Source organism: Octodon degus, unplaced genomic scaffold (genome assembly GCF_000260255.1).
Source record: "Octodon degus isolate 3935 unplaced genomic scaffold, OctDeg1.0 scaffold00077, whole genome shotgun sequence".
Lineage (NCBI taxonomy): Eukaryota > Metazoa > Chordata > Mammalia > Rodentia > Octodontidae > Octodon > Octodon degus.
Genome location: NW_004524653.1, coordinates 891,616 through 912,673, shown reverse-complemented (window position 1 = coordinate 912,673; position 21,058 = coordinate 891,616). Strand labels below are relative to the sequence as shown.

General features: G+C 53.6%; 1 protein-coding gene across 1 annotated transcript in view; it reads right to left on the bottom strand.

The window, feature by feature from the left end:
* Bmp7 (bone morphogenetic protein 7) overlaps window positions 1–21,058 on the bottom strand; it is a 77,463-nt gene that overhangs the window by 20,355 nt on the left and 36,050 nt on the right. Inside the window, exon 3 of the mRNA XM_004636010.3 lies at window positions 3,882–4,030. Coding sequence (XP_004636067.1) covers window positions 3,882–4,030 — 149 coding nt within the window. The remainder of the gene's footprint in view (window positions 1–3,881; window positions 4,031–21,058) is intronic.

The window sequence follows — 21,058 nt, the reverse complement described above, 5'->3', positions numbered from 1 at the left end:
AAAAGAAAACATACATTATGTTCAGCTTGGCGGGCCATAAGATCTGTTATATTTATTCAAATTTTCTATTAAAGCAGTCTGAGAGACAAAAAAAAATGAGTGCGGCTAATGTACAATAAAGCATCATTTATGGACATTGAAATGTCAATTTTGTATGGCTTTGCATGTCACCAAGCATCCTCTTTTTTATTTTTCTCATTCATTAAAACTTAGAAAACTTTGTCACGAGAAAAAGCAGGCTGTAGGCTGAATGTTGAGGTCAGTTAGGTTTAGTCTGCTAACTCCTGGAATAGCACCTTGGAAAAATCCAGTACTTTCTAGAACCTTCTTTAAGTCTGAGAAGCACAGAAAGAAGGTGGGACGTGGGAGAGGAGGCGTGGGAAGGCCGTTAGCAGAGAGGAGGTTGATCTGGACAGCAGAGCCCTGGCCTCTGTGGCCCTTCCCCTGGGCTCGGGTGAGCTCAAGTTCAGGGAAGCTTCTAGAGGCTCGAGGGGGAAGGAAGATGGGAAGGGGCCTCTTGCCTCACCAGGCCTCACCAAGAAATATGAAAATAGTTCCTGCTCCCCACACCCTATGGCCACATCCCAAGCTGGGGAAAGAGATACGATACACAGAAGTTCCTGAGCCGGACTGTCATTAAATCACCCCCAAGACTCTCACAGTTCTTCCCCCAGCACAGTGGCCTCTGATAGGAAGAAAAAGAGGCAGAGCCCAGGAACTGTAAAGGAAAAGGTGATTACCTTCAGCTTCTCTGTCAGAATCTACTTGGCAAAAATCCAAGATAATCAAAGTACAAAGAAAACTCAAATTTGGGGAAACAGGACTGGGGAGATAGCTCAGCGGTGGGGTAAGCCCCTGCCTGGCAAGCTCAAGGGTCTGAGTTCAAGCCCCAGTACCACATGCTGTGTCTACCCTGGAACCCCAGGCATACCCTGGAACTGGGCATGGTGGTGCACACCTGTAATCCCAGCATGAGGGAGGCTGAGACAGGAGGATCACTAGGCGTCTAAATTGCGTAGCAAGACCCTATCTCAAAAAAATAAGATTAAGGAATAAAAATTAAAAAAAAAAAAAAACTAGGAAAACATTTGCTGCTCAAATTGCAGAAGTCAAACTGGAGAAGAAAAGACCTATGGCCTGTCAGAACAATGGGCAGTGAGGAGGGACAGACAGGCCCAGGGAAGACACTGTAGATGACACACATGGAGAAGGGCTCCCTCACACGGGAGAAAAAAAGCAGCATCATGTGCTAGGTGCCACATGTCGTCAGGTGAGCGGATAAGCAAGGATGGACAGGTGTAAGGCTGTGGAGGACCACCTGAGCAGCTCTCCTTGAAAGAAGAGCGATTGTCTCCATTTTGGCTGAGCCTGACCCTATTTCCTCGGATTGTTCTGTACAGAGCTGGCTAGGACTCCTGTTTATCCTTCGGTTGGCCTTAAGCAATGTGTATTGGTCTAGCTGAGGTGCTGGTGATAGTCCCTGAAGGTGGCGTGCGTGTTTCCCTGGTAACTTATACCTGCTGCTCTTTAATGTGAGCCGGGTTGAGACAGGATGGTAGAGCTAATGCTCCGCAGTGCCAGCTGGGATCGAGCCTGAGATAGAGGCCATGACTTCCTGGGGCTTGAAAGGCTACACCAAAGCTGAGGTACCAGACTTACCAAAACGTTAGATATTATATAGTACAGATTACTCTCTCTGCATGTCCTCTCTGCATATCGCAGAGGTAAATGTAGGCCACCCACCTAGCTCAGCTCCTAGTAGTCTCTCTCCCACAATTCTCAGTCAATCCTCAAGCCACTCCCCCATTGAATAAACCTGGGTGAGGCCCTGGGTCGCTCTCTTGGTTCCAGAAAGCCATCTTCATGGCTGGACTTAGAGCCCCTTGACTCCCCGATGATTGAGGATATAATTTAGTGTCTTTATTTTCGCCGTGGGTTGCATTGTAAGTGGTAGATTGGAATCAATTTGATGGGATTCCAATAATGTAACTTTGGGATTACAAATACTGGCTTCTTGGACCGAGATGAGGACCTGGAAGTGTCTCCTACATAAGACCTTGAACAGGTGAGCAAGGGGAGATAGAAGCTCTGGCTATTTCCACGGACAATGTCACCATCGGGGACCTACACTGGGGCTACACTCACTTCACTGAGAATGGCCTGTGCACATGCTTTCCCATCCTGGCCCTTAACACGAGGTGCAGGAGAGTGACAACAGCTTTTATTAAGGGTGTACTACGGGCAGCATATGTCCTAAGCCCTCACTATGCATGCCTGGCCCAGAGACCAGCAGCCTGAGCACTCCCCAAAGGCTATGTGGAGAGGCAGGTTCCCCCACATCAGAATTTGCTTTTTAATAAGCTGAGGAAGGAGCTGGTGAGATGGCTCAGTGGTCTAAAGCACCTACTTGGAACAAGCTTGGCAAAGCACAGGGACCGCGGTTCAATCCCCCAGCACCACATGCCAGCCAGCCCCGCCCCCTGGTGGGCTGAGCTGGCCACACACACACACACACACACACACACACACACACACTAAATAAATAAATGTTTTTTTTTTAAAAAAAATAAGCTGGGGAAGGGTTTATGTACATCAAGTTGCCATTCTAAATACTCTTCCCACAGTAACTTCTGAACTTTCAGTAGCCCAGCTGCCCTTGTCACCCCCGTGCTGGAGGTGCAGATGCCAACTCCGCACATTAGGGATGTCGTCCAAAGTCATCCAGTAAGGGGAGGCAGCATCTCACACTCTGGCTTCACTTGGGCACAAAACACTGCCCCAAAACAAATGAGCAAGCTCTTTAACTATAGGCAGGACCGATGACCAAGATAAGGGCTCACATGAAGAATGCTGACTACTGTGTGCTGTCCTTTGAGGGAGAAGAATAAAAAGAGCAGACTCTCTGAAAAGGCACCTAAGGACAAGAAAAACAGGAATGGACAGGGGGAAATGGAACTCGACGGCTGAGGGAAGGAAGTCAGAGGAGACACTATTTACTGTTACACATTTTCTTAATGTCTGCAGATGAAGCCAAGGACACATATTTCCTATTTCAAAATAAGTGGAAAAAATTACTTTTCTTCTTATAAGTGATGGAAGGAAGAAGCTACACACCCAGAAACCATGCCCATTTACTAGAAGTACAAGTTAGAGAAAGCCCATATTGGCACAGGCCACTCCCAGTTTCCCACTCATCTTCCTGTCTGTCCTTCTGGAAGAAAGCAGATTTTGGGAGGAAGTGAAGGGTGCCAAGAAGGGCCACTAATAACTGATTCTCCAAGAATTTAGAACTCAGAACCACTAACGGGAAAGAGACTAATTCCTTAACCAGTACAGTGATCCTCAATCAGGAACAATTTTGCCACACAGAGGACATTTTTGAATGTCTGAAGACACCTTTGGGTGTCACATCTGGAGGATGTGATTAGTATCTAGCAGATAAGAGGCCAAAGATACCACTAAACATGCTTCAGTGTTCCAGCCATCCCAGAAGGCCATGCGTTAGGAAGTCGAGAAGCCTGTGCTGGCACTTGTCACACTGCTGTTGTATTAAGATGTCCCTCAGGGCTCTGGTCTCGGTTAAGTTCTGACACAGGAGATCTGGGCTGGCCTGAGATTCTGCACTTCTAAATGAGGGTGGCTACCTACCCAGGCTGCTGTGGGATCTCAACTAATCTATCTGCGGTCAACCTCACAGTCCTCTCAGGCAATGAGAAGGAGAGAGGTTGCTTTGAGTTTGATCAAAAGGTAGGATGCTGAGTCCCATTCAGTAGGGGCAGGAAAGTCTGGTCTGAGGGAAACAGGCACCTTGCCCAGGACTTCTGAAAGTTCCAGAGCTTGGGCTGCAGGAGAACTAGTGGTGGCAGTGGCCGGGGACTCACCATCCAGGGTCTCCACTGAGAGCTGCAGGCCCAGGTTGTGCCGAGGATTGACCACCCAGTGGTTGCTTGTGGCCGTGATGTCGAATACCAGCCAGCCCTCCTCGGAGGCCCAAAGCGTGCGGCTGTCGAGCAGGAAGAGGTCCGACTCCCTGTGAGAGAGGAGGAGACAGACACAGGCTCTGGGTCAGCTGGATCACAGCTCCGTCAACTCCACAATAAGCTGGTAACTGAAGAGCAAAGGCTTGTGAGGGGAGGCGGCAGAATGGGGCCGGCCAGGACTCCAAAAGCAAGCTCCTCAGACACAAAATTCCTTCAAAGAGGAAGGACGTATGGAAGAGTTATAAAGAGACACACACAGGGAACAGGGAGCTGCTACAAGGTGATCTTGCCCTATCAATTGCTAGGAGGCAGGAGGTGACCCTCTCCTGCCTGCATTATTCACCATGCGGTGTCGGGCCCTGGGTTCTGGATAGTCATCGCTGGTAGAGAATAGTCATCAATGTTCTCTTCCTCACTTTTTGCAAAATGGTAGAAGCCTAACTCACCCAACCTGTGAGAGATGGGGAGTGGGGGGTGGGTAGATGGAAGGAAGAGAGGGAGGGAGGGAGGAAGAGAGGGAGGGAGGAAGGAAGAGAGGGAGGGAGGGAGGAAGAGAGGGAGGGAGGGAGGGCGGGTGGGTACAGGCAAGGATAGGTGGAGTCTGGCATACAAGATGAGGTCTTTATACTGTCTCCTGTGCACTTCTAATTATAAGGATTCAATTTCAGCAATTGAGTTTTTTTAATAGTCAATTAAAATAGCAGAGCCTCTATGTTGTGCAAGACGCTGGGGTGCAGTTTAACGACAGACACTTCCAGACTGGCCAATCTCAAGCACCCGTGGAGTTACCTAACTTTCCTTGGAGTTCAGGTGAATTTTTTCTGCTTACACATAAACACTTCAGACGTGGCAACCATTTATTAAGTGCTTACACTGGGCGAGGCCCGGAAAATCTCCACAGCACCACACCACCGAGTCCTTAAAACAACTCTGTGAGATAGACAGGGCTACTGGCACCACCTCAGACTCACGCTCGGAAGGCAAAGCTTTTCGCCCAGCGACACAGCTGAGACAGGGCCCAGGGAGGCGGAACCCAACCAGGCTACCTGCAACCCCAAGCTTGCAACCACACATGAAGATGGCCTCCTGGATGCACCCTTTGCTAAGGTAGACTTGTCACCATTTCGGAGCTTGCACTACTATGTCCCACAAGCTATTGGTGGAGCCAGGCAGCAACGTTCTATAGATGAGATCCAGGCCTCCAGAACCCTCTTCCTGTCGAGCTACTGGTAACCACGCTTGTTCATTTTGCCCGTCCGGCCCAGAGAACCTGTAGCTTGCTGCCTACTATGGTGGAAGAGACATTCACCAGGCCTGTCAACATGCACAATACAGGATAGAAATATGCCATGTTGGCCAGTGTCTCTGACTTATGTTAATCCAGCAAGTCACCCAGGGAAGCCACACAGGGATGAAGCACAAGGCTCAAAGACAAATGCCAGGGCAGGTGTGCGAGTGCAGGGTGGCCTCACTGGGCACAGACTCAGGAGTAAATCTGAGCTGTCCCCTCCTCCAGCCAAGTCTGGGGACAAGGAATCCAGCTGGCCCAGTTGTCGCATGGCTGATGTTGGCTGAGGCAGGGCAAGGAAGTCCACAGAAATAGGCAGCATCAGCATGATGATGAGGTGGAGATGAAGGTCATTCCTACCTGTTTACCCAAAAAACACTTGGAAGGTCATACGGTTTATGCCCAGAACCTGATTCATAAGATGCTAAAGTACATCCCTCTTGGGGTCTATGTGTGATACTCCCAAAACTTCTATTGTGACTGAATCCTTCTGGTGACCAGATCACAGCCAGGACCTTGCAGAGGTCCTCGAGGGGCAGCCCTGGGTCGAGGCTTCAGGGAGGCACCATCCTGAACCAGAGCAACCTCGCTAGACACCGACTCCTCCGCTGAGGTCGTGACCTCAGGCCTCCACAGCTGTGAGCCACCAATCTCCACTCTTTACCCAGTCTCAGGTAATTCTGTTACAGCAACACAGACGAAGGCAATGACACAGCATCCGTTCACGCTGCACGACTTCCACCTGTGCAGCCGGAGAGACAGCCGTCACCCAAGGCGAGATGCCAGTCCCTCCTCAGCCACGGCGAAGCCCTCCAGGGTCTGTAACAGGCTCATTCTGCTCCGTAACCAGGTTACAGAAGCAAGGAAATCCCTTTAGGGCCACGCAGGGTTTTAAAACCCCAAAGCTTAACCCTCGTGTCCAAAGTGAATTCAAATAATCTTTCACAACCCACCTACCTCGCCCTGTGTCACAGCTTGCGTGGGGGGTGCCTGTGGCACTTCAGCTTACAAACAAGAATTTCCTGCTGTCTTCATCTCCATCTGCCTTGGTGACTGTTCTGGCCCAGGCAAGCCCCCAGGATGATCAGTGAACCATCAGCCACTCTGGACAATTAGCAGATGCGGGCAGAGAGGCTGCTCAAGCCAAAACAATTTCTCCTACTGAGTGAGGCTCCCAAGGCCCCTCCAGGAAACACCACACCACAGCGCGCTGGGGTGGCAATCCTATTGGAAGGCTGCTATGTGCAGGAAAATGCGACCAGACATCCCAGAAGGCCCTCTCGGGCAGTAAGACTATGACTGGTAACCCAGGAAATGGAATCAGGCCTTCCCACAGGATACGCTGCCAAACATGACTGTCTTACTATCAGCAGGCCACCGATGGCCAGGCAAGCTTTGACTCATCCCTGAATCAACTGGGTGGCAGCGCCTCCCATCCCCCAAGTCACAGCATGCAGTTTGTCCCAGGCACAGTGGAGAATACCACCCCTTTCTCTAAAGGCACCTGGAGAGGGAAACTTGCTGGGGTGACTTTGCTTCTAGCCAAACAGCCTGGGCAGGATGCAGGAGGGCAGGGAAAGGCAGAGGTGAATTAATTCCTCAGCAGTCAGGCCCAGCCCGAGCAGGAGAGAGCTGGACTTTCTAGTTGCCACCTGGAAGTATCACAAGAGAACACTGATTCTCACAGGCAGGAGAGCACTCCACCACACCTGCCCTTCGTGGCGATTTTATTTACCTTGAACACAATGGCCTCCTTGGCCCAGGCCAGGTGAGAGTGGGAGGTGAGGGAGCCTCAGGGCCGCGGAACCAGAACAGGTTCTTTTATCTTTGCCACTCCTGCAAACCCAGGGGCTTTCCAAGCTCAGCTCTCTCAGTCTCCCCAGCAGCCCTGGACCATGCAGGGGAGAGCCTTCCCACCCTGCAGGCTAGGAAAGTGATGGTCACTGAGGTGAAGCCAATTATCCAGAGACAGACCTTGTATGGGAACAAGTAGGTGACAGCACAGGAAATCTGACTCAAGAACTTGAGACTCAAGCCTGTCATCTGCAGACTTCATTAGGGGTCAAGAGAGACAACGAATCCTCCGTGTTAACACCATGGTACTGTCAGGACAGAGAGAAGGCCAGACAGGGATGAGATCCAGGAGGTAGGGGCAGAAAAGGTCAAGCCTATTCATCCGGAACCTTCTTCTTCTTCTGTCAAAGAACAGTAATACCAACTTTGTTGATGACAGGTAGGAGCCATGGGAAGTCGGGCCTGGCAGAAACTCCCAGGATTCCCCAGAGAGTCTGGGATCTATGCCAGTGCTGATGCTTCTCTCTGCTGGCTGCAGCTGGTGCCAGGGGGACTTGGCAAGTCTTGGTCCCAGAGCTCATGTGACCTGCCTGAGATCCTCCAATCAACGGACCACTCAGCCACTCAAGGACTGATCAACTCTGACTCCAAAACTCAACAGACAAGTGCGCAAGGATGCTTTCAGCTGCGCAAAGCATTTTTGCAAAGACATTTCTCCTGTCTGTACCACGTACGGCTCTCTCACACAGCTGTAGAGCTTATTCCTTGTTCCTCAAGTCTGAATTTCCCGTGTGGCCTGCTGTGACCAGGAGGAGCCAATGGAAGTGATACCCTGCCAGGCCCAGGGCTAGGATGTGAGAGGTCTAAAAGTTTCTGGTTCTGCCCTCTGGGAACTCAGTCAAGACATCTGACCACTGTGAGGAAGACAGAGGCCTGAAGGGAGGCAGAGTCAGGGGAAGTTGACAGCCTACAGGTAGAGAGAGAAACAAGGTAGCCCCCAGGTGAGGTGGCCACATGGATGCTCCAGCTGTAGTCATGCTTCAGCTTCACTGGTGACCACAACAGACACCACTGGGGGTAGAAGAACCAGCCGGCTAAGCCCTGCCAAATTCCTGGGCAGTAAAATGCTAGCTTTAAGCCACCATGGGTGGTCAGTTCCCGGGACAGATAATCCAAACAACAGTTACACTGTTTGTAACAGAAACGTTGAAAGCAAACCATCTCCCTACAGAGACTGGTTATAACCCCATGCCACATGCACGCCAGGAGGGCACAGCACAGCTGTTCTGAAGGGAACCAGGATGCTGACCGAAAAGGCCACGAGAAGACCGCACTTCCCACACCTTGCAATGGCTAGAATAAAAAGGGCAGACACAAACACTGGCAAGGACACAGACAACGGGAAGAAAGCTGGCTGGCAGCACCACTTTGGAAGCCAGTCCTGGCATTTCTCAAAAGGTAAAACCCTAACTTCCTGCCAGATGATCCAATTTATTCTGTTGTCTGAGAAATGAAACTTTCTGTCCATACAAAATCTTAAAACACAAATGTTTATAGCAACATTATTCCCAGCATTAAAAAAAAATGGAAACAATACAAATGTCCACCAACTGTTAAATTGGACAAAATATGGCAACTCCACTTAGTGGAATATTATTTGGTAATAAGAAGGAATGAAGCCTTGACCTGCGCTACACAACGGGTGGATCTCAAAGTCTTTTGCCAGGGAAAGGAAGTCACTCCAAGAGGGCACACACTGTATCATTTCATTTCATGCCATGTCCAAAGTAGATCATCAATTCCAGTAGGACAGTGAGAAAGGGGGGTGACTACTCATGGGTATGGAGGGTTTTGGGGGATGATGAAAACATTCTCACATAAGACAGTGGTGTCGGTTGTACCAACTCTAGATGTACCAAAAAGTCCAAGCTGAACATCTCGAGAGTGACTGGTATGGACTTTAAATAACTTAAGGTTGGGACCTGCCACATGAAAACACGTGCACATGCCAAGCTCTGCTATTTGCTGCTCTTCACCGAGGCATAGTGACTGCCTGAATTCAGCAAGCACAAACGCAAACAGGGGAACACACCCCACTTTTGATGGGTTCACAGCAACATGTTCCCATGTTCTGCTGGCTCTGAGGGACAAGCCCGCCGGGCTGGTCAGCCTAGCTTGTGGCCCTGACTAGGTGTGGATAATGTGTCCCTCTCGCAACTCAGAGGGCCATCAGGGCCATCTGACTACAAACCCGATCAATGTTCTGGCCACTTTCACATGTACTACCTACTAAAGAAACAACAGCCTGGCCCAGAAGGTCAACTTCTCCCTTGTGAGACCCAAGATCCCCCAAGTCCTGTTCTGAAGCAAGGGCGATCCTGGGCTGGGAGGTCAATATTTAACTACTAGCCTAGGACCAGCACAGTGCTGGGCTGGAGGGTGCCCCTTCCAGGGACACCGTGTGAACTGGTGGAGGTCTAACCCTGGGCGTGGAGGAGCAGGAGGGGCTGCACAATGCAGGCCGGGTTCATCTACAGTTTATCTCTTGTCCCACATTCTCCAGGAAAGATCTGCCCCCAAGGAAAGTGGGTATGTTCAAATCTCAAGGGCGCAAGGGCAAGAGTATGGTTTTGGTTTTGGTTGGTTGGGTTTTTTATTTCCCCCTTTGTGGCTCCAAGGCTATGGAAAGACTCTGCCCTTCAAGAGTTACTCATGACGTTCAACAGGAGGAGTCAGATTCCCTGGCTGTGGATGGGGGGACGCCTCAAATCTCCTACAGCAGTAGGAGAGATAGCCCTGGCGCTGGCCACAAAAGCCAAGTAGTCTGGTATCTGGGGATGCCTTTGGCCACTCATGAAGGCCATAGGAGACACAGCTGCCAACAGAGTCACACAGTACCCACCTCGTCACCTGCACCATCCCTGCCCCCTCTCAGAACCCAGGTTCAAGGTTCTGATGGGAACTTGCCTCCTTCCATCTCCTGCCAGTGGGCCCAGAACCCAGGATCTTAAATATCGGACCAGACCTTGGAATTCCACTCCAGAGCCAAGTGGTCTGACCACCAAAGAAGAGAAAAACGAATTTCAGATCGTGCCCTGAAGAGAAGTCCTCATCCTGAGCAGCAGAACCTGTGAGTCTGCTACCATACACGGGAAAGGGTCTGCACGGGTGGTTACATTAGGGTTTCTGAGCTGGGGAGACAGCCTTGGATTCTCCAGATCGGCCCAGAGCTGTGTCCAAGATCCTTCTAAGTGACCAACAGGAGCAAGAAAAGGAGACCTGAGACAAAAGCAAAGGTCAGAGGGACGCAATTGCAGGCTTTGGACCCAGGCCAAGGGAGGAGGTGTTTCTAGAAGCTGGAAAAGGCCAGGAAAAGGATCCGTCCCTGGAGTCTAGGACAGAATCTGCCCTACAGCCACCTCAACCTGAATCTATTGAGATCCATTCAAACCTCCCAGGCCACAAGAGAATAAACCTGTGATGCTTTAACCCACTGAACAGGCAGCCCCTTGTTAGAGTGGCCAGAGGAACTAATACAGCGCCTCTCACTGCAATCTGGCTGAGACCTGTTCTCAGGCTCTGCTAAGAGCGACAGACAGCGGTCTATGAGGGCCGGGACCCTGGATATGAGGAAGTCCCCAGCACATGCTGGGTCACACTCTGGGGAGTGGTGATGCCAGCACGGTGGTGCATAAGCTGTGGGCCAAGGAAAATGTTTGTAAGATGGGGTAACAATGAGGATGACCCTGGGGTGGGCTGCAGGGAGGATGTGATCAGGGCCAGCTCAGAAGGGGCGAATCTACCAATCATCCCGTGGCATCAAGAGGAGTCCTCTGGTTGTGCCAGGCAGAGGGTGAGGCCTGCGGATTGGGGTGCACAGGGCAGACATCAGGAGACACGAGAAGTAGGGGGAGCAGCATGTGGGAAACGGGAGGAGAAAGACCACCAGGCACGGGCTGTGGGTGGGCAGCGGGCAGAGACATGGGCGGGGCCCCTACCTGCAGGACTTCTGGCCACAGGTCAGGTCCCGAGTCTCCCCTCCAAGGCTCGGAACCAACCACAACCTCACTCTCCTGCTCTTGGAGAGCTCTGAGGCTGGACATTTTTGAAGCTCTGCGTGCCGTGAGAGGCTGAGAGAACATTCCTGCTTAGACAGCCGGCGAGGGTGGCCGGCGTCCCAGGCCAGCATGATGTCATGGGCCCGAGCCCGCTCGTGGCTGTGAACGATGAGTCAGTCAGGCTGGGAAAGCACACTCCTCGGAGCACCTGGAGCAGGCCCAGCTGCGCGCCCGCCTGCGGGGAAGCCCGGGACGCCGATCAAAGGGCCGGGGCGGAAGTTGGCCTGCCTGACCGGGCCACCAGGCACTGGCCCCTCCTGCACCCCAAGCTCCCCAGCCTGACTCAGGGAAGCCCTGCTTTTCCAGCAAGTTACCCAAATAGCTCTGGCGCCCCCGAGACGGGACAGTGAAGTCAGGAAGGCCCCACACTTTTTATAAACACGCTTTTTTAAGGCCGTGCACCTCCAGGAAGACTAAAATTAAGCACAGTGGGCGAAAGGTGGAAAAATACACAGAGACGCACAATATTCTCCTGCCACAGATGGAGCTGGAAGCCAGCCCACAGCTTTCCCACCGCCCCTGGTCTAGCCCAGCTGGCTGCTGAGGGAGTCCACAGGGCCTGCAACTCTCCGGTCCGGCACTCAGGAGGGTAACGGCAGTGAAATGAGGTTGGAAAGATGGCGCAATGCAGTGCCTTTAGGAAGTTCACTCATTCTAGCGCTGTCAAGGCTCCAAGAAGTCCCGCTGCAGAGAAATGTCCACTCTAGCAACAGAGGCTGGGGAAGAGGCTCCACAGTGTGTACACGCAGAACCACACAGCTGGCAAGAGGGAAGAAAAGCACAGGGAGCTCATCTGCCCATCAGACACAGCTGCGGCAGCGATGGACAGTGGTTTGCAGAGGGCTGGGACCCTGGATATGAGGCAGTCCCCAGTGGGTGCTAGGTCACGCGTGTGGTGCATAAGCTGTGGGTCACAGAAAGCATTTGTAAGACAGGGTAACACAAGGATGGCCCTGGGGTGGACTGGAAGGGAGGATGTGATCAGGGCCAGCACAGAGTGGGCCTCAAGGTCCCCGTGGAGTGGACCCCACCACAATGGCAAAGTGCATCTCTGACCTTTGGTTGACCTTGCTCTGGCCATAAAGCAAGGAGGAGCTCAGGGCACGGCACAGGGACCCTGTTTCCTCCAAGCAGTGGCCTTGAACAGAGGAGCCCACTGAACCCTGCACCTGGAAGGGGACAACTCTTTCTCTCTCCTTCATAAGCAGGAAATGGAGCTCAGAGCAGCCCAGCAGTGGCTCAGGTGGCAGAGTGCCAACCTGGGGCCTTCGTCAAGCGAGGTGACAGCTGGGACGATAAGGGGCTGGGGCCACTGGAGGAAGCTCGAGTCCACTCCCACCCATGCCTTCAACCCCAACCCTGCTCCTGCAGATTCTGTAGGTGAAAAATGAACTGCCTTGCCTTTCTTAGGGTAAAAAGCAAAGCTCCTTCCTGTGTTCCAGAATTAGAGAGGTAGGGTCACTAAGAAGCCCTGGGGACAGAAAAGACGCACTATTAATAATTCTAGAGAGCAGGGCCTGGGTCACACCCTCTCTTCAGAGGCCCAGTCCTTCTCAACACACTCTCCTCCACCTCTGCCCAACGCAGGCCTTGCACTCATTGACCCACTGCTTGCCTCATGATTCCACATCAAACCCATGCATGCTGGGCTCCCCATGGAAACATCCAGAACACCCCCTGGCTGCACACCCTCGTCAGACACCCTTTAGGAACAAGCCCTCCCTGGGCAGCCCCCAGGCTGAGCCCCACTGGCCCACACTCTTCTTAAGGGCCACCAGTTCCTCGCCAGACTGAAAGCTCCTTCTCAGCAGACCCAGTCCCAGAGTTGGTCCCAAATGCAGGCTGAGGACTTACACCAGCATCCTCCAGGTATACAGCACTCTCCAGCCACTATTTATTTAGGGCTAGCAAGATAGCTCAGCGGACTAAGTGCCTGCCTAGGCAAGCACAGGGACTGGGGCTTGATCCCCCGCACCACATGCTATGCAGGCCCTACCTGTACCAAATACATAAAAAGTAAATGAAATAAAACTTTATTTTTGATACAGGGTCTCACTATGCTGCTCAACTTGTAGTGATCCACCAGTCTCAGCCTCCCCAGTGCTGGGATTACAGCTGTGGGCTACCACGCCCAGGGCTGGCACGGTTCACCTGTGGTTCCAGGGCCAGCATGGCATGTGGTACTGGGGATTGAACTCAGGACCTTGCACTTCCAGGCAGGTGCTTATGCTGCTGAGCTACTTCCCTAGCCCACCCTCCAGTTACTCTTACCAAATTCGGAGACTTGCCAGTTTTATTCCCTGTAGTTTATATGATCAAAGAAGGAAAGATGTTTCTCAAATCTCCCAGTTCATTTGGAAGTGTACTTGGGTCCTAGATCCCTAGGGCCCTAGTGCACCCGTTCTATCCTGATGCCCCAGAGACCCCAGCCCAGGTCACAAGCTTGTCACATACACCTGGACAGGCCTGCAGCACCTCTGCTCCCCTTCTTTCCACAGGCCTGGCTATGAACTCAGGAGTTAAGTTACCGCAAACTGACCTCCAGCTGGAAACCCCCGGGTTCTTTGGCTTCCTGCTCCCTGTCCCGTCTCCTGTCCCTTCACCCTCAGGCCACCTCCGTTTCCCACTTGTTAGGAAAAACGGAGATGACTCAGCCAAGCAGGGGGCAGAAGGAGGCAGATCTCACGTTCACTTCAAGACCTGTTCTTGTTCACACTTGCTCAGAGTCTAGGCTTTGGGCCCCAGAAGTTCTGGAAATCTGGAGTCCCTGTCATTCTCTTCAACCCACACAGAAACCCAGGGACGAGGATGAGCCACACTGCCAGTCCCTGCACATGCATTAGACCAATTCACAATGAAACATCAAGACCCTGGGAGTCCCCACCAAAACAGGCCTTCCGGGGAACACCGGGAAGTTTCTGAAACAGCTCTGCAAGTCCTGCCCCTGACATCATGGGTCAGATCTTTCTAGACTTTCCCTGCTTGCCCCATTTCCTGCAGCCTCCAGCCCCAGACTAAAATAGAGCAAGGTAAACTCGGCCATTTCACAAACACTAACAGTTTTCAAGCCACGTCATCTCTGCAACCTTAAAAAAACAAAACGGAACCGCAGACGGTGTTCAGATTCCAAACCCAGAAACCAGAAAGTGAAGTACCACTGCAGATGATGCACAGAGGAAATGTACTTAGCAGGGGGGTCTGCAGACAGGAAAGTGAGGCGATGACCAAGTCCAGGACTCTTCAAAGAGCTCAGGCCAGTCACACCACCTACAGCAGGGTGGAGGGTGTCTAAGACCACGGTGACGGCGGCATCCTTGATCCAGAGGGGGCCCAGGTGGAGAAGAGGTGAGAGAAAGTGGTGCACTGTAGCACGTACTTGTGGGGCCAGGCCCCATGTGGTAGGTGCTCGTGGGTGCCAGGCTCCAGTGCCAAGGTGCTTTGTGCTACAGAATCCTGTAAGAGTGATGCCAAGAACCCCTTTCAAGGAAGGGAAGGGAAGGGAGGCAGGGGCAGACAGCAGCCCGAACGCAGCTCTGGAGGGATCTGGGGCTCCAGTCCACTGAGATTCCAAGACTGGGAGGCTGTGGGTTCATCGGCCAGCTCCTGGCTGCCACCCCAGTGAGTGCAGACATCAGCAGATCCCTGCCCCAGGGAGGTGCAGACTCCTCTGTGGGCCTGTGGCCTTGCGGTGGGGCAGGACCCTGTGGACCCACTGTTGCTGGGACTTCACGCTTGCACTGTGCACTGGGTCTTGCATGAGGTGGCCAGTACTGGGACTTACTTTCAAGCCAAGTGACAAGGATATCTCACTTTCATGTTACATCAGCTGGGCTTAAGACCTGGGATCCGCCTGCTTCTCTTCAGACATGCTTCTGCTGGACTGACCACCCTGCAGCTCAGGCGCTGCTGTCCCAGAGAAACAGGAGGAAGGGGTGGGCAGCTGAGCGCAAGCCCAAGGGGAAGGGGGCAGAGGAGAGGCTCGGTGAGGGGCCTCCGACCCCACACACGGCCACTCCAGCAGCAGCACCTAGGGCTCGCCCAGAAGTGCAGCAAGCCGGAATCTCTCTACCTGGGCGACGGGGCTCCAGAGGCCTCACTCCAGGCACAAGTGCACATTCTGGGAACTGACATCCCCCTTGATATCCGTACTCTGCACTGGGGCCCTTCACCTCCATCCTTGGGGACCATGACAAAGTCTGCAAGTATTTTCACTTTCTCATCGAGTGCAGGGAGATGGAACCAGCATCTGGAGGGCAGAGGCCAGGGACACTGTCCAACACCTCACTACACACTTGCCATCCCCACCAGAGCAGGATCCAATGCCCTCAGTGCCCAAGCAAAGAAACTGCCTTAAGTAATAACTGCTGGAGGCATAACGGGGTAAGAGCTACAACTCTGTCTCCAGAGCCCTTGAGGGAAGTCTAAACCAAGGCTACCCTCTGGGGGCTTGTGTGACAGTGTCCTTCATCTGGCCTCCTCCCTTCCTGGTCTCACTGCCCTGGTATTCTCTGGACCTTTCCTGAAAACATTTCCTAATCACTCACTTTCACTCACACAATCCTTGTGTCAGACTGGCCTTGGAGAAACCTGACCTGAGAGCAGGGGCCAATAGGTCTCCCACTTCCCTCGATAAGTAGTGGTCGCCTCCTTTGGGAAGCTGTGCTCAGGATTCAGGAAAGGCCCAGGTGACGCAGGAAGAAGAGCTGTGATCCATTATCAATGCCTGCCTTGCCTCCCAGAGCGAGTGGTGGCATGCATGCTGGAATGTGAGTGCTGTGATCCATTATCAATGCCTGCCTTGGCTCCCAGAAGGAGTGGTGACACACAAGCTGGAATGCCGCCGGGGTGTCATCTGCTTCCTCCTTTCTTGAGAGTGGCAAAATAGAAAGCCATGGGCATTGCTGAGGAGGAAGGAAATAGCACAGTTGGGGGCAGCAATGGGAAGATGAAGCAAGACCAACAATTTGGAAGAACTTCCAGCATTTACCTAGATGCCTACTTCTGACCTGAACTTAACAAATGTCTTCCTGACTCACAGTTGACATCTTTATAACACCATCTTCCTGCTACGCCTGTGTTACCCACCCTTGCAGAGTTCGTATCTGTGCCACAGTTTTCTTCCCAGCTATGGATGACCGCTTATGACCAAAATGAAAGCTATTAATTCTCTTTGTCTCCTGCCAAAAAGGCTAAAACAATTACAGACCCTGATATGAAACACAGATGTTAATACATTTGCAAAAACAGGTTCCTATAGGCAAGCAGAGGTTCTGATCCAAGGACGAAGCGCTTTCGGAATTAAAATGCTAGATCCAGTTATCCAGACAGCCCTGATGCCAAAGCCCACCCTCCCCGGACACATTCCAGCCTAGGGACCCCGGGCCACACACTCACACTGAGGCTGCCCCTGGCTGTCAGCAAGAGACGTGACTATGCTTGGATACCCACCGGCCCACCAGCTCTAAATAATGTCATGATCATCAGCATCACGGGGAAACTTGCCTAGGATTGAAAGTGGCACAATGATGGGCAATTTTCACCTTCTGAAAGCTGAGCTGAGAGGCAAGAGAGACACACGGCACAGAAGACATGCTCATATTTGACATCTGGAGAGCCAGCAGATTGCAGCGTCTGCTAGCATGGACCAGCCTGAGGCAAGGATGCTGGCCAGCAGGCAGCAGGAACCCTTAGGGCACGTCCCCTCACCAGCCCGGTGCCCTCGGGAAGCCCCAGTCCTAAAGCAGAAGAGCAGGCCACTCTTTCACCTTCCCATGTAACATAATTTTTACTGAGTCCCACCAGCTGCCAGGCTCCAAGAACCAGAGGAACTCCTGCCTGTGTGTGGCACCCATCGCTGCCTCCGCAGCTGGGCCACCCTCACTGTCCCACGGCTCTGCCTTGGACCTTCTCCAGGAAGCCGGATGAGGACAAGCCAGGGCCGGAGAGACACCCAGGGCCATCCAGCTTCAAGTGGAGGAACCAGAGGCAGCTGCAAGTACCTCAAGTTTTAACCTCTCCTGTCGCACTACCAGGACAAGCTGAGCAGGTCATTTATCTTCTCTGCCTCAGTTTCCTTGTATGAGAAACAGGACTTGCTTCAGCACTTCCCAATGGCTAGGCTGCCATGAGGAGAAAGGAAAATGAACTCAGCTGCTGGGAAGACAAGGTTCCAAGAGACGACACAAGCCACGTGTCTTTGATCCCTAACCTGGCACTGGGGCTCAGCTTCCTGGTCTGCAGAGGTAGGCAAGTTGTTCAAATTCCAGTGAGTGACAGCAGTTCTTGACCAGAGTTTGGCACCATTACTGGTCCTGAGGGCAGAGATGTGTCACACAACAGGGGAGACAGGGGACGTGCCCAGCAGTAAATGCAGCAGCTCCACCCTATGCATGGGTCCCCATGAGAAGCAGGACTGACCATCTTGCAGCACCATCCACCAAGCTGGCTCCAGGTGGCAGGACACTGGGCAGCTGCCAAGCCCGCGCCAGACCCTCCTCAAGCACGCAGCAGATGGAGCCTGTTACCAGTGATCCCACCACACTGGCCCCAGGACACCAGCCACAGCCAGAATGGAGGGAAATAAAAGGCACAAAGATCAAAAAGCCACCAAGGCCCACCAGATGGCCTCAGACCACAGGGCAGGAAGCTAGCCAGCAGGCGGCTGCCTTTCCAGCACGGGTTGGGCTGGACATAGTGGCTTGTTGGCTCTGCCCGGCAGGGTGGCACTGAATGTAAGCTTTTTCCAGAATGATCCCTGGAAACCGCTGAAAGGATCCTGAGGGAACCAAGAAGCACAAAGGACATCACTCTCACCCAAGCAGCTCTGACCTGAGATCTGGACTGGGACCTAAAAAAAGTGCCAAGGCATCCTAGTCCCAGGCTTTCCTTCTCCATCGATCTTCTGGGACACCAGACTGTGCCTCGGCCACCAGAGTCCCCACCCCCCGCTCTCTGAGGCTCCACAGGCATGAGCAGACTTCCTGAGCAGGCAACTCAAAACCAGAGCTCACGCCCCGGGGCTGAAGTGTAATGGCACAGGGTGGAAGCCAGGAAACATGGAACCAGGCATGTAGGCTTTCAGGAGCAGTGAGAAGGCTCTGGAAGCATCCAGAAGCTTCTGGAAGTCTCCAGAGCCAGAACCTAAAGGGATCTCCACCCTGAGCCAGGCCCTTTCTTATACCACGGAGGCTGACAATCACAGTCTGAATCACAATTTGGAATCCACGGTGGAGAAAGGAAAACAGTCTTCTCTGGGAGAAGACCAAACCTAGATGGTCAGGGGCCTGAACTCGGACAGTCTGTCCCCTCCCAGGTGGCACGCACAGAGACCTCTGCTGCCTGCTCACAGCCTGGCACACTTCCAAAAAGAACCAGGATCAGTAGAACCCTGCATGCGTAAGGCGTGATCCTTGATTCTAACCCACTGAGTCAACTCTACTGCACAGCCAGGGTGGGGAACTACTGCTCAGCACTCTGCGGCGGAAGCACTGGAGCCTCAGTGTGGGAAGCGGTGCACAGAGAGGCCGAGGTGCCACCACTACCTCTGGGATCTGAGGGCCTCCGTGCAAAACCCGCCACAGCCACTGCCCAGCGGTGCGGCCTCAGGTAAGACGCTGCCCATCGAAGCGGGTCTCTGACCTCGGATGTGGACATAACAAGTCTCTTCCAAAACTAAGCACCAAAAACTGAGAAGCACCCCCCCACACACACACACAAGGTGAGCAGCTGCATCCCCAAGAGGGCATAGCAGTGTACGGGGCACTGGGGGGGACACCATCTCATGAATGAGCAAGGTTCACTAAAGTGACTCTGCCCCAAATACCCTCCCCTCCTGCTGGACCTCAGGGCTGAGGATATGTCCTGGGGGGTGACCACTGTCCCCCCGCCCAAACATGCTCTTGGGGACTTAAGTCTGATCCACACCTACCCAGAGTCCTGTCCCAAGTCCTGAGCCTACACACATCGGTGATCCCTGCCCCCAAATATCTCCTGGAGGCCTGAGCAGGGCAAGGATCCCGTGACCCATCATCTTCCTGGGGATGGCGAGGCCTCTTCTGCACATGTACGTTGGGGACTCTTTCAGGTCAGCCCTAGTCCTCAACCCCTGCCATCCCCACAACCACCACCGTCCCAGGCTGACAGCCCCTGCTCCCAAGATCAACAGGAAGGAGGACAGGACACGTCCCAGAGGCAAAGGCCAGGGTTGTGAGCAGGTGGACATGTGCCTAGCGGGTTTGGGACGCTGGGGGGTGGTTGAGGAGGTCCCTCTGCCACCTCCTGGGGCAGGGAGCAGCTCCAGGCATCCGGGTAGGGCTGTGGGCAGGGCGTAGCTGTAGTGTGCTCCCCACCCAGGACGAGGGGACAGGCCAGGGCACGTGCCTGGGCTGAGGGGCCGTGAGCCACACCTTGCCTCCTCCTCTGACCTCTGTCCCCGAGGGGCCAGGCGGGGAGCAGCCCACTCTGCCTCCGGGTGACTCAGGCTGCAGCTGATCCCAGGCTTGGCACTGGGGAGTGCACTGAAGTCACTCTCCCGGCAGCCAACATCCCTGGGATGGACCAAGGGACATTTTTCATGCAGCTGCCGACATCAGCTGAACCTTGGTGGTGACAGGGGCCAGCCTTTGGCCTCGCAGGGGTTCTCTAAGGCCAATTCTCAAGGCTGTAACCACCTTCCCCAAGGGGGCACAGCAGGGCTCAGGGGGCCTGTGGGGGATACTGGGATGGACTGCCCAGTCCCAGTCTCATGAACAGGAAAGGGTAACGCTGTGACCTGCCCCAAGTGCCCTCCCCTTTTGCTGGGACACAGCATGTTCAACTCCCACCAGTGGCAGGGGGGCCCAGCCAGACCAGCCTCAGCCCCCAGGAAATGAAGACACACCCTGGGGATCCCTTGGCCACCCTGTCCCCCAGCAGGGCCTCCACTGTTGCAGCCACCATCCCCAGCCCTGCTCCACTCGCCCTGTAGCCATCCAACGCAGCTCCTCCGCCCCTTCCCAGCTGTCTGGGGCGACTCAGGCAGAGCCCGAGGGCTGTGGAAAGCCTCCAGCTCAGCTCATTATCGGAATTTAATCTGGATTCCAAGAGATCAAGAGGACTTGGTGGAAAGTGACTCCCAGGAGGGGAGAGGCGCTGAGGCCGACCCAAAGCCGGCTAATCCTCGGCACCCCTGAGGCTTTCCTGGAGCTCAGGCAGAACTTGCCAGGGAGCCAGATGTCCCAGCACAGCTGGGCTGCTGGTGGCAGCAAGACCACAGCTCCTGAGAACCAGGATCAGGGTGGCTACATGGCCCGGGCAGTCGGGGGCAGGGGGTAGCACCTGGCTTCTCCAGGGGACAAAGCCAGCTGGAAGGAGTGCACTTGGGGTGGGGCGTGCAAGGAGTCCTAGACCCTGGAGCCGGCCAGAGGCAGGGCGAGCAGAGGCCTCTGTCCCCATGCCCATCAGGAGGCTGCAGCGTTAAGGAGCCTGGCGCAAAGCACAGAGGAGCCTGACGTTCCGCTCTCCTAGAAGGCCTCACTATTTCATGCAGGGAGGAGGAAGAGGAGAAAGGGGAACAGCAAGAGGAGGCAACTTGGACAGCGCCTTCCCGGAGCCCCTGCTGCATGTCACACACTGTCCGGAGTACACTAACTCCCTTCATTGTTACCACAGCCCTGGGGGACAGAGTCAGTTATTATCCCTTTTTATAGTCTCCGGGGTTGTTGCTTCCCAGGGCCATCTTGGTACCTGGCAGCAGAATTGGAATCCATGCCCCCAATAGCTGGGTTATCCCACCTGCTGATGCTGGAGTCTATGTTCACAAACAAAGCAACCTGCCTGCAAAATGGATGAATCTCTCCTCTCCTCTCCTCTCCTCTCCTCTCCTCTCCTCTCCTCTCCTC